Source organism: Ictidomys tridecemlineatus, chromosome 13, assembly GCF_052094955.1.
Source record: "Ictidomys tridecemlineatus isolate mIctTri1 chromosome 13, mIctTri1.hap1, whole genome shotgun sequence".
Classification (NCBI taxonomy): domain Eukaryota; kingdom Metazoa; phylum Chordata; class Mammalia; order Rodentia; family Sciuridae; genus Ictidomys; species Ictidomys tridecemlineatus.
The window spans coordinates 451047-469013 of record NC_135489.1 but is presented as its reverse complement, the minus strand read 5'-3'; the positions used below and the strand labels follow the sequence as shown (position 1 = coordinate 469013).

Genomic DNA, 17967 nt, shown 5'->3' with positions numbered 1-17967 from the left:
AGCACACCCCGATTCCATGTTTGTCAGGTCTGAGGCTGCTGGGGAGTCCCTGTGTGGAGGGGCAGGCGGCAGCTCAGAACTGACCGTACAGCTTGCCATTGTGCATCATGTAGAATTCTCTAGTGGGGCCAGGTAACTGAGTGTTCACCCCACATGGCCCAAGGTCAGCAATGCCGTCCCTAAAGCAGGCCTTTGGTGATCACAGGAAAACACCAGAGCGGGTGCTTCCTAGCTGGCCCCTGAGTCCCGAGGCAGATGGATGGAGGGGTCTGCTCAGGTTCGCATTGGGATGTGGGTCTCCTGGCTTTTCCTCCTGTTTCCCAGCCCCACCCTGCACAGCAGATGCTCAAAGCCACAGGGCCAACACTGGGAACCACCTCAGGTGTGCTGGGGGTTCCTGTTTTCGCTTGGGGGTTGGTTCTCTCTCTTCCTGGCTCTGTCCCAAGGCCAGCCCCCAGTCACAGCTGTACAGCCAGCTACACGCCACACAGGAACCTGAAACTCAGGAAGCTTCCTTCTGGCCAGCAGAGCCCAAGGGGTATCCTGTGATCAGAGAGGAGTGGACACTTGGACAGCACCTATAGTGCTCTGGGTCATCTTGGGGAACCTGGGCAGGGTCCCCTCGTGCTGGCTCTGAGGTACAATCCCAAGAGCATGGCAGAGAACTTGTGGCCCTGAGACTGACCCAGGCCCCTGTGGCCTAGCCCTCCAAGGCACTTGGGACCACACTGGCATTCAGAGACCATGGAGCGGTGGAGCTGGTCCATGGGGCAGTCAGTGCTGTGCAAGGGATGCTGGGGAGTGTGCTGCCACGGCAGCTCTGAGATGACCCGGCCAAAACTGTGCAGCGCTCACAGGTCCACCCTTCCTGGGGGCAGACCATCCTGAGGTGAAAGGTCAGACGGCAGGTCTCAACCCAGAGGCAGGAGCCACAGAGGTGAAATACACCAGGCATAGCAGAGTTGCTGAAGGTCAGCAGTGGACTTCCCTCAACCACCTGAGTCGTCCGACCTCAAGGAGCAAGGACAGGCTCGGCGGAAAGACTGACCACGGGGATCTCTGCACCACGATGGCAGCTGGCATTGTGTCCTGGAGTCCCCAGGGAGAGAAGGGAGGCGGCTAAGTGTCTCCTGAGGCCAGAAGATGTCAGAGCAGCTTGTCATCGTCCTGCTCAGGGTCCTCCCCGTGCCGTGGGCACTGCTGACGCTGCAGGCGTCTCCAAGACTCTTGACAGTCACTGCAGGTCAGAATCTACCCAGTGACTGGAACCAGCCCGCCCGTGGCTCTGTGGTGTCCAGGTTTGAAGCTGAGGTTCGGAACCACGGGACACAGCCACAGGTGGTGTTCAAGAACCTGTTACTGACAAAGCGCTGTTTCCTATGTCACGGTCTGATTGATACTGCCCAGCCACAGTCCCCAAGAAGAGTCTCCTGTCAGCCACAGTCCCCAAGAAGAGTCTCCTGTCAGCCGTGACCCAGGCATAGAGGCTTTTAACCGCTTTAAATGCTGAGCCCCAAGGTGAATGGTCCCCTGGGCAGTCACGGCTTCCTTCTTAGATCAGGTGTTGACTCCGTTCTAATTTTTCTTTTATTGATAAATATCTTACAAGAATGCTGTGATCACTCTTTGGGTTCTGAATATTTACCTTTTGAAAGTTTTAGTTTAAGATTTCTGAAATACGAAAATCCATATGCAAAAAAGAAATCAAGTTTCTATTTTGTTTTATAAAACATCTGGCCACACTCCTGTAAGTAGAGAGCTCTTCAGTGAGTCTCAGTGTGATTTGCCCAAGCCATTTCTGGCCCGGACATGCTGCCTACGGCTAACTAGCATTTGCGTGATCTTAAATCCTGCCGAAGGCACTTTCTCATGCCTCAAGTTTGGGGTTTTTTCCCCCCGTACATCATTAAAGTTCCTCTTTGGCCTTTGAAGTATTTTCTGTTGGTAAAAATGTCCACTTAAAAACCCATGCTGGCCCCACGTCAGGTGTCCGTGTGGCACACAGGTGACCACAGATTCAGCAACTTAGCACGACCCCATTTTTGAGTCACTGCTTCCCGGCTGGGAAGTGGAGCTCAGGGAGCACGTCCTGCACACAGTGGGTCGCCCCTCAGGGCTGGCATCGCGGCACACTGGCAGCTTCCTGTGCACCCACCTGTCTTTCCAGGCCTCTTTCCACCCTGAGGGTGCACGCCTCGACCCTGGGGCCCGCATGCCACGGCCAAGCCCGGTTCTGTGCTTACCTGCAGCAGGGCAGCCATACGGCCGCTCCATGCATCATACTGAGCAAGGGTCCTTGAATCACGGTCCCTCCGCATTTCTCCCTCCTCCAGCACCCCTCCTCTGCATTTCCTGATGTTCTCTTGGCCCTGTCCTCAGAGCCGCCAGGGTCTGCCCCTCCTTGCCACTGCTCTGGCACATCCCAGACTTGAGGTGGGGGGAGAAAGCAGGTGAGCAGAGCAGACGGCCAGGCGGCTGCACCCCAGGCCCCAGCTGAGCTCCCCTGGGAAGCCGGCTCAGGGCCCTGCACCTCTCTGACCCGGGCATCCCTCACAAGCATGCTACTCACGTGCTCCGGGCTCCAGGACCTGCAGGAAGCCGTCATCCCCTTGTGTGTGGCCAGGGCCTCCCCTGCCCTCGCAGGCTGGCTGTCTCCAGTGCCAGCCTGGGAGGGAAAGCAGAGCTGCAGGTCAGGCCTGCTGCAGGGTGGACGTCCCTGCTCGGCAGGGGTAGCCAGGGCCTTCCACAAAGCGCGCGCAGGCCCTGACTCTGAGCCATTGGCAGGTGGATGACATCCTCGGGGAAGGCAGTGACGACAGCGACAGTGAGAAGAGGAGGCCAGAGGAGCAGGGTGAGGAGCGTGAGGGTGCAGCACGGCCCCGGGAGCCCAAGGCCCCCAGCGCCCAGAGGGGCCCACCGCTGGGACCAGCCTCGTCCAGCGACCGGAGCACGGCGGGCACCCGCGGTCCCAGGTCAGTGTGGGAGGTGGCTGCAGGCCAGCAAGGGCAGCAGGGCCGGCAGCAGGAGGGGGCCAGGAGTGCATTCTGCTGTGGACAGTAGTGTTTGGAGCACCCTCACAGCTGCTGTTGGGAGAGGCTGCTGTCCAACAGAGGCTGTCCTCCGATGCCCTTCCTCACACTGGCATTGAGAGCGTGGCTTCTGGGGAACGTGGGTCTTTGCCACGTTTCTTGGTAGCCATGTCCCCTTCAGGGTGTCCTGTGTGCAGAGGGTGTGGAGTGCCCACAGCCCTGCCCACAAAAGCCACACTGTCCTCCTCTGAGTGCTAAGTGGGGAAGGGGAACACCGGGGCCATGAGATGCCAGCACCGTGTTCTGCTTGGCTGACCTGTGGTGGCTCTGGCTGTGGCCCTTAACCGTCAGCAGAGGAACTCCACGTGCCTTCCACTGAGGCCCGCAGGAGGCAGTGACCCGGGCCGCGGGGAGACCAAGGCCCATAGAGTCCAGGGAGGGCTCCCCCATCCACTGTGCCCCTGGCAGTGGACAGCAACAGGAAGGGCCTGGGCTTTACGGCAGTGAGTGCCCTCGGGAGGCCTCTGCAGGGGCCGGGTGGGCAAGCTCTGGTCTCAGCTCTGGTGCTCGCCACAGGGTCTTGGGCAGACGGCCCAGCCGCTCCGCCTGTCCAGCCTGCGGTCACCCCTGGCTTCCTGCTGTCACTCTGAGCTGGGCTGTGAAGCCAGGGATGGCACGGTGGGCATTCGGGGACAGGTGGCTCAGCTGTGCCGGCTGCACTTGGACGTCTCAGGCCAGCGGTGCAGGGACCTTCCCTGTCCACCCCCTGCTCCTCAGACAGGTGGGGTTGCCCTGCAGTCGCTGTTTTACTTTGCACTGAGGATTCAGGATGGCTTTAGACCTGAGACCAGAGGCAGGGAGTGCCCTGTGGGGCTGGGCCACTGGTGGGCCCTCTGTGTGCAGGAGTGAGCTCGCTGGGCTGGGCCCGTTCCCCCATCAGCAGCAGGTTCTGTGCCTCCCAGATGTGGGGATCTCGCCCTTTCAGCCAGGAGTTGGAAAGGAGTGCTCTCTGGTTTCACTGATCCTGTTATGGGGCATGAAACCAAAAGCAGATGGCATCTCTGTTTGAAACGAAGTGCAACAATGAAGTAAAACATTTTCCAGGTCTTGCAGGGGCTCCGCTGTGCTGTGTGGCGCGTTCCTTGGCTACAGAGCCCTCTCAGGGAGGCCAGAGCACAGTGCCTGCAGGAGACCCCCTCATCGTGGGGTGAAATCATGGTGCACGTAGCTGGGGCCCCAGAGCCTGCAGGACTGTGGGAAGAGGGTGTCTGTCTGCGGCTCGGGCTGGCTCTTCAGGGACCACTGCCTAGGAAACATATGGGTGTCACCTGCAAGTTCTACTGAACAGGGTTGATCTGCAGTGCTCAGTTAAAATAAAAGCACCCCTGATGGCCCTGCTGTCCCTGGTGCTGCTGATGCCTTAGGCACTCGTCGGGGGTGGCTTTAGCAGCTGCCCCAGGAGGTGAGACTTGGGGAAAGGCAATGGCTATGGTGTCAACCTCCTGTGCTGCTGGCCCAGAGCGGGCAGCTGTGCTGCCCTGTGGTAGGGGGCCTTCCTCTGGTGGTGCCTGTGGACATCTGCTCTCATTCATGCTGACCCCAGACTGCCAGCCGAGCTGTGGGCCGTGGGTAGGGGTCTGCATCCCTGGTGGGTGGGGAATAGTCGCCCTGCCTGGCGCAGCGTGCCGTGACGAGGGGCACCTCCTCCCCCTGCACAGGCAGGCCCAGGGGCCCAGGGTCCTCCGCCCACTGCTGCACAAAGTCCCGGCCTGAGAGTCAGCTGTCCTGACGGGCGTCTGAGGCTCAGGTCCTCTGCTCACATGTATCTCCAGACGCAGGCCCAGCCCGTGGCTGTTCCCAAGCGCCTCAGCCATGGAGTGGGTGCCTCAGGGTCTGTGGCTGTACGCGTTGCTGACCGTGGAGTGGGCTCTCCCTGGCATGTGCGAGTGCAGACTGCAGACAGGCAGCGCCAGCTGCATACCTGCCCATCGCCTGTGTCTCACTGCAGTTCTGCTCCCCCTTCTCTTCAGAGGCCACAAGAGAAAGCTGAATGAGGAGGACGCTGCCAGTGAGTCCAGCAAGGAGTCCAGCAATGAGGACGAGGAGGGCAGCAGCTCCGAGGCGGACGAGATGGCAGCGGCACTCGAGGCAGAGCTGAATGAGCTGATGTGACCGGGGCCGCCCCGCCCCAGCCCAGCCCCACTCAGGTCCCTTCTCCAGAGAGACGTATATTTTGCGGAGCTCTGCATACAGAAACACATTATTTTGCAGAAATAGGTGTTTTTAAGAAGTTTTACTATAGGAAAGTCTACTTTTTTACGTGACGGAGTGCTGCGGGGAGCTGGTGTGCTATGCCAAAGAGCTCAGCAGAGCCGCGTTGTCGTGCAGCTGGAGTTGGTGGCTTCTGCCACACGGTAGGGTGGGTGTGGGGGACCCGAGGAGACTGGGTGACCGGGTACAGGAGCCTGGTGTCTGGTGCTTCACCACCGGAGCTGTCAGAACGCCAAAGGCCAAGCAGGACAGAGCAGCACGCTGCGTGCAGAACACCACGGTCACCGGCCTGAGCCCCAGCCAGCCTCGGAGGCCCGGAGTCGGGGCTGCCCTGCTCCCGCCGAGGGCGTCGTGATGAGAGGACCCCCCTTCTCCTGGGTGGCCTTGTGCTTCTTTGAGAGATCTGATGTAGAGTTTTTGTATATCGATTTCATATTTGACCACCAGACAGATTCTTTCATTTAATAAAAACCCGTTTTGTACGTCCTGTTCTCTCTCTGGTGCATTTGGGCAGAGAGCGGCCCCCTGCTCTGCCTCCTTTCTTGCCTGGGTCCCGGTTCTTAGGCTGGGCGCTCTGCTGGGGGCGGTGGCGTCTCTGAACGGCTTCTCGTGGGAGCCTGCTCAGCAGAAAGTACAGCACTGGAGATTTGTTCCAGGGTACCAGGGCCTCGGGAGTGTGGCCAGGAGGTAGACGATGTCCTCTGTGGCTGTGGCTCTTGCCGTCATTTGGGGGAATTTTTTAAAAGATTGCACCATGACATTAACAACCACGGAGTCCCTGTGGCTTGATCAGTAGCTTGACGGAAATGAGTTGTGGGCCGTCTGAAGTGACTGGCCAGCTGGCTCTCCAGGCCACGGGCCTTGTCCTCGGGGTCCCTGGACAGCGCACTTGGTGCGGACTTCAGGAAGGTTCTGGCCCCTTCACCTGGCGTCCCTAGAGCTTGGTGCCTCCAGTTTTAGAAGCCCAAGGTCTGCTCACCTTGGACAGAGCAGGAAGTGATCCCCACACGTCGGCTCCAAGATGCCACGGCTCCAGGATGCCACGGCTCCAGGATGCCACGGCTCCAGGATGCCACGGCTGGTGTTGGGGCCCAGACTCGGACCAGCTTCAGGTCAGCAGCACCACTGACCTGTACCCTGTTTTCTGGGGTTTTTGCCAAATTAAAAATGAAGCATTAGGGGGCTGGGCTGGGGCTCAGTGGCAGAGCGCTTGTGCGAGCACTGGATTTGGTCCTCAGCACCACGTAAAAATAAATAAAATAAAGGTATTGTGTCCAACTACACCTAAAAAAATTTTTAAAAAAGTGAAGTGTTGGGCTAAGCTGTGTACGCTAGACCTGCAGGTAACTCCAGTAGGCTCATCTTCATGTATTGACCCACATTTCCGAGAGGTGAGGAGCACCTCAGGTACAGCTAGATCTAGGGGTTTCCAGAGGCTCAGCCACGGTTGGTAACTCTTTCGTACGTTGCTGGGTCTGATCCCGGCATGTTCTGTTGATTATTTCTTGCACCTGTGTGCCTGAGGATGTTAGTCTGTGGTTTTCCTGTAAAGTGGTCAGGGTGCTGGGACGACGCTGGCCAGGTGAGCGTGTCAGGAAGTCGTCCATCAGCCCTGTCTTCTGGAGGAGACGCAGAGCACTGGTGTAAGTCCCTCTGCATGGTGAAGATTTAAAAAGAATAGAAAAGAACAACCCAGGGACTCTGCCAGTTGGCACATTGTCATTGTGGACGTTGGTATCTAGTTTGCTTAGTCCAAAGCCTTCAGTTCAGACAGAGGTAGAGGAAGAAGAAGACATATTGATTCAAGTAGAAGAGGAAGTCTCTCAAGTTAGTCAGAAAGAGGAAAAGATTCAAGTGAAAGAGAAGGTCTTTCGAGATAGTGAGACAGAGGAAGAAAGTTTAGAGCAGAAAAATCTATCAGGGGAAAATTTAAAACAGGAGACTGCTAATAAGACCCTTTTATTAGAGAGCGTAAGTGTCCAACCAACAGCACCGCCTCTACAGGAGACTGCTACTAATAGCATTCTATCACCAGAGGGCATAAGTGTTCAACCAACAGCGCCACCTCTACAGGAGACTGCTACTAACAGCACTCTATCACCAGAGGGCATAAGTGTCCAATCAACAGCACCACCTCCATATGCTAAGAGACTCCCAACCCCCGCAGTTGATAGTTTGGATCCTGAGACAGGATCTCAAGTATGCCCTGTATTTGAGGTAGGAGGGCAGCGAACTTACCAGGGTTTAAATTTCAAATCAGTGAAGGAGCTAAAAGAGGCTGTAGCAACCTATGGTCCTCAAGCACCCTTCACTGTAAGCTTGGTCGAATCCATTACCAACTTAAGCATGACGCCAGCAGATTGGGCTAGTTTGTGTAAAGCTGTGCTAAATGGAGGACAATACCTGTTATGGAAGGTTGCCAATGAGGAATTTTGCAAGGAGACGGCTAGTCGAAATGCAGCAGCTGGTTATCCTCAGAGAAATCTAGATATGTTGTTAGGAAAGGGACCTTATGAGGATCGGCAGCAACAACTTGCATATGATCCTGGTGTATATTTACAAATTGCTGTAGATGCAGTTAGGGCATGGAAGTCTTTACAAGAACCTGGAGGTTTACAAGGTCAATTATCTAAGATAATACAAGGAGCTAATGAACCTTACGCTGAATTTGTAGATAGGCTTATTCAAACAGCTACCAGAGTTTTTGGGAATACAGAACAAGCAATGCCATTTATAAAACAACTGGCTTATGACCAAGCGAATCGTTGGTGTAGAGATATCATTAGACCATGGAAACAGGAAGATTTAAACACATATATTAAATTATGTAGAGACATTAATGAACAAGGGCAAATTGTGGCAGCTGCAGTAAAACAAGCTTTAGATGCCGTAGAGGGAGACATTGGGCTAATGAATGCCGTTCTCAAACCACCATAGAGGGTACTCCATTATATTGGGCTAATGAATACCGTCCTCAAACCACCATAGAGGGTACTCCATTATCAAAAAACGAACAAGGACAAGGTGTTTATCCACAATATCGTGGACAAAGGCATCAGGCTCCGTTGCCAAAAAATGGACAGGGGGCCCCAATGCTCCGGGGCCCCAAACCACAAATATACGGAGCACTGGAGGAACCCAGCAACCCCAGCAACCCCATCAGGGTAGTGCCCAGCACATCAGATCCCTCATCAGACAAACCAGAGGGAGCGCAGGGTTGGACATCTGCGCCTCCACCAAATCAGTACTAACTCCAGAGATGGGAGTTCAAATCATTCCCACAGGGGTAAAAGGACCTCTTCCCAAAGGAACAGTAGGCTTATTATTGGGACGCAGCTCTTCTACTCTAAAAGGACTTTTGATAAGTCCTGGGGTAATTGATTCCAATTATGAAGGTGAAATAAAAATTATAGCCAGTTCTCCAAAGGGTATATCAGTAATTTCACCAGGAGATAGAATAGCACAGTTACTAATAATACCAAGCCTACATGATAAATTTTCCAGTCATGTTGTAGAAAGAGGTTCCAAGGGATTAGGCTCCACAGGTGTAGATTGGGCTATGCTTTCTTTAAATTTAGATTCTCGCCCCATGCTAAAACTAAATATTCAAGGACATGAATTTAATGGGCTACTGGATACAGGTGCAGATCTTAGCATCATCTCTCGTCAAGAATGGCCAAAACATTGGCCATTACAACAAGCCACTCAATCGCTTCGAGGCCTAGGAGTGGCGACTAATCCCGATAGAAGTGCAATGCTATTAGATTGGAAGGATCCTGAAGGATGTGAAGGAACTATACAGCCATATGTATTGGATCATCTTCCCGTAAATTTATGGGGACGAGATGTCTTAGATCAATTAGGTTTGACATTAACAAATAATATCAATCAAAATGCACCCACTATTATGGCTAGACAAGGTTTTAGGAAAGGAAAAAGATTAGAAAGACAAGAACAATGTATAGCAGCACCAATACAAATAGATCAAGGAACAGACAGACATGGGTTGGATTTTCACAAAGGGCCACTGAGACAATAAAAATTACATGGAAATCAGAAAGACCAGTATGGGTTCCTCAGTGGCCCTTGACTAAAGAAAAGACACAAGTAGCCCATGATCTGGTCAAACAACAATTAGCGGAAGGACATATACAACCTTCTGTATCTCCCCATAATACTCCCATTTTTGTCATCAAAAAGAAATCTGGTAAATGGAGATTACTGCAAGATTTAAGAGCCATTAACAATGAAATGGTCATTATGGGACCTGCTCAATCGGGGATTCCTCAATTGTCTGCTTTGCCAAAAACTTGGTATGTTTTAGTTATAGATATTAAAGATTGTTTTTTTTCAATTCCAATTCATCCTGAGGATAGTCCACGTTTTGCATTTACTATCCCTGCACTAAATCATGAAGGTCCTGATCAGAGATATGAATGGAAAGTACTCCCTCAAGGGATGGCTAACAGCCCAACTATGTGTCAAATTTATGTTAACAAAGTAATCCAGCCACTTAGAAATCAAAATCCTGAACTACAAATATTTCACTATATGGATGATGTGTTATTGGCACACAAAGCTAAAAACACATTGCTAGAATGTTATGCCACACTTACAAACTTATTAAAAAATTATAATCTAGAGATAGCAATAGATAAAGTGCAATTAAATTTTCCAATTAATTATTTAGGAGTTCTATTATCCTCAACCATGGTCCGTCCACCAAAAATTCAAATACGAGTAGATCAACTCAAATCACTTAATGACTTTCAAAAGTTATTAGGAGACATAAATTGGATAAGGCCTTATCTAGGTATTCCAACAGGAGAATTGGGACCTTTATTTGATATCCTAAAAGGTCCATCAGATCCAAATTCACCCCGAATGTTAACGCCTGAAGCAAGAAAGGCATTAAAAATCATTGAAACATATATGGAAAATATGCATTTGGATAGAATTGATATAAGTTTGCCTTTATTATTTATTGTATTACCAACAAAAAATATTCCTACAGGAGTATTTTGGCAAGAAGGTCCATTATTATGGATACATTTATCTTATTCTCCTAACACTATTCTTACTAGATATCCTGAGGCTGTAGGACAATTAATACTCAAAGGAATAAAAACAGCAAAGGCAGTGTTTGGAATTTCTCCCCATAAAATTATTACTCCATATACTATGAATCAAATTGATGAATTAGCTAATGAGTTAAATACTTGGGCAATAATAATGTGCAAATCTAATGTTTCATTTGATAACCACTTACCATCTAATCCTTTATTGTCTTTTTGGTCATTGCATCCTGTAATTTTTCCAAAAATGACAAGAAAAACACCTATCATGAATGCTCCAAATATATTCACTGATGGGTCAAATAATGGTACAGCAGCAATAGTTACACCTGATCAAACTTTTACATTTTTAGTACCCAAACAATCAGCTCAAAAGGTAGAGCTTAATGCAGTATTACAAACTTTTGTGATGTTTAAAGATTCTGTATTTAATTTATTTTCTGATAGCCAGTATATAGTTAATGCTATAGTATCCCTTGAAGATGCTGGTAGAATTTCCCCTTCTTCTACTGTTTTCTCTTTGTTTTCCACTATACAAAGTTTAATCTGGGACAGAAAAGATCCATTCTTTATAGGACATATCAGGGCACATACAGGATTGCCTGGAGCCCTTAGTTTAGGCAATGATTTAGCAGATAAAACTACACGTGACATACATATTTTCTCTGTACTAGAAGAAGCTATAAATTTTCATGAAAGATTCCATGTCAATGCTAATACTTTACAAAAGCGTTTTAAAATAACTAAGGAACAAGCTAGACAAATAATAAAACAATGTCAAAATTGTGTGACCTTTTTACCACAAGTTAATCTTGGAGTCAATCCTAGAGGATTGATGCCTAACCATATTTGGCAAATGGACGTCACACACTTGCCAGAATTTGGAAAATTAAAATATTTGCATGTTACAGTTGATACTTCTTCTGGATTTTTGATGGGCTCCCTTCATGCCGGCGAAAAAACTAAAGATGTTATAGCTCATTGCTTACAAAATTTTGCCACTGTGGGCATTCCAAAACAGTTAAAAACAGATAATGCCCCTGGTTATACGTCTACTTCTTTTAAACAATTTTGCTCATCATTTGGCATTACTCATATAACAGGAATCCCATACAATCCACAGGGTCAAGGCATAGTTGAAAGAGCTCATCAAACTATTAAAATGTACTTATTAAAGCAAAAAGATGGAATTGGGAAGGGGTATATATTCCCCAAAGATAAACTTAAAATAACGCTTTTTACTCTAAACTTTTTAAATTTGGATTCATCAGGACTTAGTGCTGCAGAAAGGCATATGTGTCCAAAAAATGTACATAAGCCCAAGGTACTTTGGAAAGATATTCTAACAGGACAATGGAAAGGTCCTGACCCAGTAATTGTCTGGAATCGGGGGTCTGTTTGTGTGTTTCCACAGGAAGAACAGCAGCCGATTTGGATTCCAGAGAGATTAACCAAGGTTCTGACCCAGAACAGCAGCCGATTTGGATTTCAGAGAGATTAACCAAGGTTCTGACCCAGTGATTGTCTGGAGTCGGGGGCCTGTTTGTGTGTTTCCACAGGGAGAACAGCAGCTGATTTGGATTCCGGAGAGATTAACTAAAATCCTGACCCAGTGATTGTCTGGAGTCGGGGGTCTGTTTTTGTGTTTCCACAGAGAGAACAGCAGCCGATTTGGATTCCAGAGAGATTAACTAAAGCGATTTCTACAGACCAAAAAGAAGATGATTTAGCTCAAATCCATAATAGCTGATATCCAAAACTCCAATTTGGCTATCCTTACATCTGCGACAGAACCCTTTCCCATATCATGAAGTTCTATTTTATTTTTTTGAGCTCATACAGACCTAGGTTAATGTTTTGCTGATCAGTTCTATTTTTTTTTGACTATAGAGTTTTTAAACATTGCAATAGAGATTTTACCTGTAAAAAGTTATAAGGCCTTTACTATTATGTTATGTGTTGTATGTATTATATTATGTGTGCACACTTGTGTTTTGTGTTATATGTTTGAATTTATGTATGTCCAATGTACGTATTTCCATATATCATATATGATGAGCGCTCATGAAAAGATGGATCCAAATATTTTTTTTTATTCACGTGATTTAAATGGTTTAATTTAAATTGGGTAAATAACTGTTAAGAATTGTTTTAATATGTAAACAAAAAAGGAGGTTAACAGATCTGTTTGTTTACTCTCACCTTTCGTTTTCATTATATTTAATAATTCTCTTCACTATAATGTAAATTGTTAAGAAAATTGTTTTCTTTTAGTGCCTTCTGAAATGTTACCTAATTTTTTCTTTAGCCATTATTGCCAGAATTTCTATCTTCATCCCAGTGCCGATGAAGATAATATAAATTGTTAAGAAAATTGTTTTCTTTTAGTGTCTTCTGGAATGTTACCTAATTTTTTCTTTAGTCATTATTGCCAGAATTCCTATCTTCATCCCTGTGCCGGTGAAGACAAAGAAAAAACTAATCTACAGTTTCTGCAATAGCCATCACTGAACTGCTTACAGAACTTGCACTGAACTGCTTACAGAACTATGTGTCACTTGTATGCATTGTGAACTATCTGTTGGTGCAGCGACTTGTGGTAGTGTTGGGGTATTTTTGCTGATGATATCATCGGTGGTACAATTTTCCCAAAAGGAGCCGTCAATTGACTTGGTATATCTTCCTCCCTTCTGCTTGTCATGATCATTCAGCTAAAATTTGAGGGTCAACAGAGGTGAGGCAAAGAACCTCACCCCCCCCCCCCCGCTGAGACCTCTCCACAGGTGTGGCTGTACTGGACCGGTAGTCAATGACGGGTAAGATCCAATTACAATGGTACCAACCTAAGACAGGAGGCTGACGCCCTGAGGTCAGCTCATCCGAAGACGGGTAAGGACCATATGTATTGGACAACCTAAGGCAGGCACGGTCCATAAGCCACATGCTTGTTGTTTAAACAGAGAGGGGGAGATGTTGAGAGCCACAGCCAAAGGGGCCCCAGCAAACTTCCAGCTGCCAGCAAGCTTCAGACTGCCCCAGCAACATCTAGCTGATTGGCTCCTCTGCGGTGATGTTCATTGGGCTGTTTCCCTGCCCTTCAGACTGCCAGCTGATGATTGGCTCACAGCTGCCCCAGCAACATCTAGCTGATTGGCTCCTCCACGGAGCTGCTCATTGGGTGACTTCTTTGGCTCTGCCCACGCAACCCAGCCAATCGGCCTCAAGAGGAGGAGGATTGTGGGAGGTTGAGAGGCTGGTGTGGGGAAGAGAGGCTTGTGGAAGCCGGTGGTGGCAGTTGGGCTCTGAGGGTTTTTCCCTGGAGCTGTTTTGTTTGGCGTTTGTAGTTCTAAAAATAAAGTTAGTTTCTTTTTGACAAGTGGCTCCTGATTTGTGCCAAGCCAGACTTCGGCACCTCCGGGACACTGCTTCTGTTTTGGACAGTGTGTCAGAGAACTGGGGCACACCGTCGAGGTCTTGGTTGTCTGGCAGAGCCATTCAGGGCCCTCTGATGTCTGTGGGCTCTCTGGTGGTGTCCCCTCCGTTTGTCATAGTGTGCCCCTGGAAGCATCTCAGATCATTTATGTTCTGGGAGAATCGGCTTTTGGTTTCATTCGTTTTCTTCTGCTCACTTCCTGTTTTTAACTCCGTCGACTCTACGTTAATATTTATTATTTCTTCGGTTTACTTTGCGACGAATCGTTGTTCTGGTTCCTAAAGTGGAAGCTTAGACCCTTGGACTTTCGTTTTTGTTCATCTCTAACACGCACTTCCTGCTGCCAGCCACCCCCTAAGGCTGCCTTGGCTGCATCCTACAGGTTTTGATAAAATCTTTCTTTTTCATTGAGGGCAAATGTTTTTAGTGTTTCTGAGAGTTCCCTGAGGTTGAGTCTCTGTTCTGGAACTCTCCGGCTGTCTTTGTCACTGTTTCTGCTGGCCTCCCTGTGGCCTGGGCACCCTGCTCCTGGTGAGGCATCTGCCACTGTCCTCGCTGTCAGCTGTGGGCTCCTCTCTTCCTCCTCGCAGTTCTTGACGCTGCCTCCTGGTCTGGTGTGTGGCACCTTCATCGTGAGCAAGGACACGGGAAGGGAGGGTCTCCACCCGCTGTGCAGTTCTCTCCCTCTCCAGCACGCCTCTCTCCACGCAGATGCTCTTCCTTCTCTCTGAAGAATCTGAGTGCACGTCTCTTGCAGGCAGTCTGCGGGCCTCACGTTTCCTCAACAGCTGTTTGCCCCGGAGACCAGCTTGGACTCACTGAAGGGTGTTTCACAGACACAGCTCCAGTGAGTTGTGCTCCTCAGCAAGACGTTTTACTCCACCCGCTCCCGGCTCCCGCGTGTCTGACGAGAAGCTGATGTTATTCCTGGTGTTGTCCTGACTTCCTTCCTTAGTCTTCAAAAAAGAACTGATTTATGAAACATGCTCTTTAAAGAATAAAAGCAAAATAGGTCAATTAGCAAAAAAATAAGTAAAACGCATCCAGGATGCCAAGGAAAAAATAGAACTATCTCCACAGACAACAGTGTCTGATTCACAGAAACCCACCAAAAAGTTTTAATTAGTTATAGTAAGTTCAGCATGGGTACAGGGTATGGAATCAGTCTACAAAAATCATTTCTACCCACCAGCAATAAACCCCAAAGTCAAATTCATTAAAAAACAAACTTTGCATCTACAGTAGCATTTAAAAAGTAGACTAGGAATGTAGAACTACCTGGGACTCACACTTCTGACTTCACAGTTTACTACCATCATCAAGATAATGGGTGCTGGTCTAAGGATACCACGGAACAGAACCGAGAGCTCAGAGATAAAACTGCAGCATCTTGGCAAGTCTGCATTGTGTTGTGAAGGGGACCGGCCAAAATGGAAGGGAAGAACTGTCTCTTCCACAAATGCTGCTGGAACAACGGGATTCCACATGCAAAACCAAGGGAATCTACCTCCCACCATCTGTCACAATGTAGGGTAAACTGTAGAGTTCTTACAGGAAAACAAGTCTGTGTGCCCCGGTCAATCAGAGATTTCTTTGCTATGAAACGAGAGAACCAGCCAGAACACCAGTGGCTGAGTGTCACGATCTTCGTCCAGATCACCAGCTCCTCTCCTTCAGAGGGTGCTGCAGGGCCACGGGAACACAGCCCACAGAGGGGGAAACCTTCACGTGGCGTCTCTGAGAGTCCAGTGGCTCCAGAACGTCACACAAAGATCATGTTCTCAAGAATAGTCAGGAGAGCGGGGCAGGTGCTGACAGGCATTTGTTAGTCACCATGGAAATGCAAACTGAAATCACACCTTAATAAAATAGGCAGTGTGACTTTTGTATTCAATATTGCAGTTTACTACTACTTGTAATGTAATTATTTTTCTAATTGACTTTCTATATATTATGTACTTGTATTTAAAGCATTTTAGTTATATTTTAATTAATAAAATTATTAATAAATATGAATAAAATAAAGATGGGTGAGATCACACCACGGGTGAATATGTTGGCAAACCCTGGTGGAAAGAGAACAGCACTTCATCAGAGTCAAAAACCATAATAATCATAACACTACGATATATCCTGGGGAACCACAGAGACCCTCCTAGACCTCCACACCCAGGGGAACCACAGAGACCCTCCTAGACCTCCACACCCAGGGGAACCACAGAGACCATCCTAGACCTCCACACCCAGGAGAACCACAGAGACCTTCCTAGTCCTCCACACCCAGGGGAACCACAGAGACCCTCCTAGACCTCCACACCCAGGGGAACCACAGAGACCATCCTAGACCTCCACACCCAGGGGAACCACAGAGACCCTCCTAGACCTCCACACCCAGGGGAACCACAGAGACCCTCCTAGACCTCCACACCCAGGGGAACCACAGAGACCATCCTAGACCTCCACACCCAGGAGAACCACAGAGACCATCCTAGACCTCCACACCCAAGGGAACCACAGAGACCCTCCTCAGACCTCCACACCCAGGGGAACCACAGAGACCATCCTAGACCTCCACACCCAGGAGAACCACAGAGACCTTCCTAGTCCTCCACACCCAGGGGAACCACAGAGACCCTCCTAGACCTCCACACCCAGGGGAACCACAGAGACCATCCTAGACCTCCACACCCAGGGGAACCACAGAGACCCTCCTAGACCTCCACACCCAGGGGAACCACAGAGACCCTCCTAGACCTCCACACCCAGGGGAACCACAGAGACCATCCTAGACCTCCACACCCAGGAGAACCACAGAGACCCTCCTCAGACCTCCACACCCAGGGGAACCACAGAGACCCTCCTAGACCTCCACACCCAGGGGAACCACAGAGACCATCCTAGACCTCCACACCCAGGGGAACCACAGAGACCATCCTAGACCTCCACACCCAGGGGAACCACAGAGACCCTCCTAGTCCTCCACACCCAAGGGAACCACAGAGACCCTCCTCACACCTCCACACCCAGGGGAACCACAGAGACCCTCCTCACACCTCCACACCCAGGGGAACCACAGAGACCCTCCTAGACCTCCACACCCAGGGGAACCACAGAGACCCTCCTAGACCTCCACACCCAGGGGAACCACAGAGACCCTCCTAGACCTCCACACCCAGGGGAACCAAAGAGACCCTCCTCACACCTCCACACCCAGGGGAACCACAGAGACCCTCCTAGACCTCCACACCCAGGGGAACCACAGAGACCCTCCTAGTCCTCCACACCCAGGGGAACCACAGAGACCCTCCTAGTCCTCCACACCCAGGGGAACTACAGAGACCCTCCTAGACCTCCACACCCAGGGGAACCACAGAGACCCTCCTCACACCTCCACACCCAGGGGAACCACAGAGACCATCCTAGACCTCCACACCCAGGGGAACCACAGAGACCCTCCTAGACCTCCACACCCAGGGGAACCACAGAGACCCTCCTAGTCCTCCACACCCAGGGGAACCACAGAGACCCTCCTAGACCTCCACACCCAGGGGAACCACAGAGACCCTCCTCAGACCTCCAAACCCAGGGGAACCACAGAGACCCTCCTAGTCCTCCACACCCAGGGGAACCACAGAGACCCTCCTCACACCTCCACACCCAGGGGAACCACAGAGACCCTCCTCAGACCTCCACACCCAGGGGAACCAGCTTGTGTTTGGAGGGTCAGGGAGGAAGGGACGAGAAAGGGAAAGCTCTGGCCCCACACCCACAGCGGGAAGTCCCCGCAGGTCCCAGGAAGATGCATCTGGTCATCCACAGCTGCCTTGGTTCCCAGGGACAGTGTGGCACTCCTGCTGCCTTGTCCTCAGTCCAGCTGCCACTGGGGCTTCGGCATGGGACACCTGGCAGTCGGGGCAGCTGGGCTGCAGGCACGGCAGGAGGTCTGCGGGGACGGCACACTCCAGGGTTTCCACCAGACCAAGGCTTGGCCACAGGAAGAGCCTGGGAAGTCCAGTGTGTGCTGGTCCACCTGCAGCCCTCCCCGGCCACCTGCCGCTCAGGCTGGTGGCTGCTGACTGCAGGTGGGAGTTGACTCCTCACTGTGGAGAGGCTCTGGCAGGCCATTCCTGGGGACAGCAGTGCTCCTTGTACCACTCAC

General features: G+C 50.2%; 1 protein-coding gene across 3 annotated transcripts in view; it reads left to right on the top strand.

The window, feature by feature from the left end:
* Ctdp1 (CTD phosphatase subunit 1) overlaps positions 1-5782 on the top strand; it is a 38012-nt gene extending 32230 nt beyond the window's left edge. For all 3 annotated transcript variants that reach the window (XM_005334369.5, XM_078029850.1, XM_078029851.1), the window contains exons 12-13: positions 2785-2972; positions 5060-5782. In XM_005334369.5, coding sequence (XP_005334426.2) covers positions 2785-2972; positions 5060-5201 — 330 coding nt within the window. In that variant the 3' untranslated portion in view covers positions 5202-5782. The remainder of the gene's footprint in view (positions 1-2784; positions 2973-5059) is intronic.
* Positions 5783-17967: the final 12185 nt, after the last annotated feature.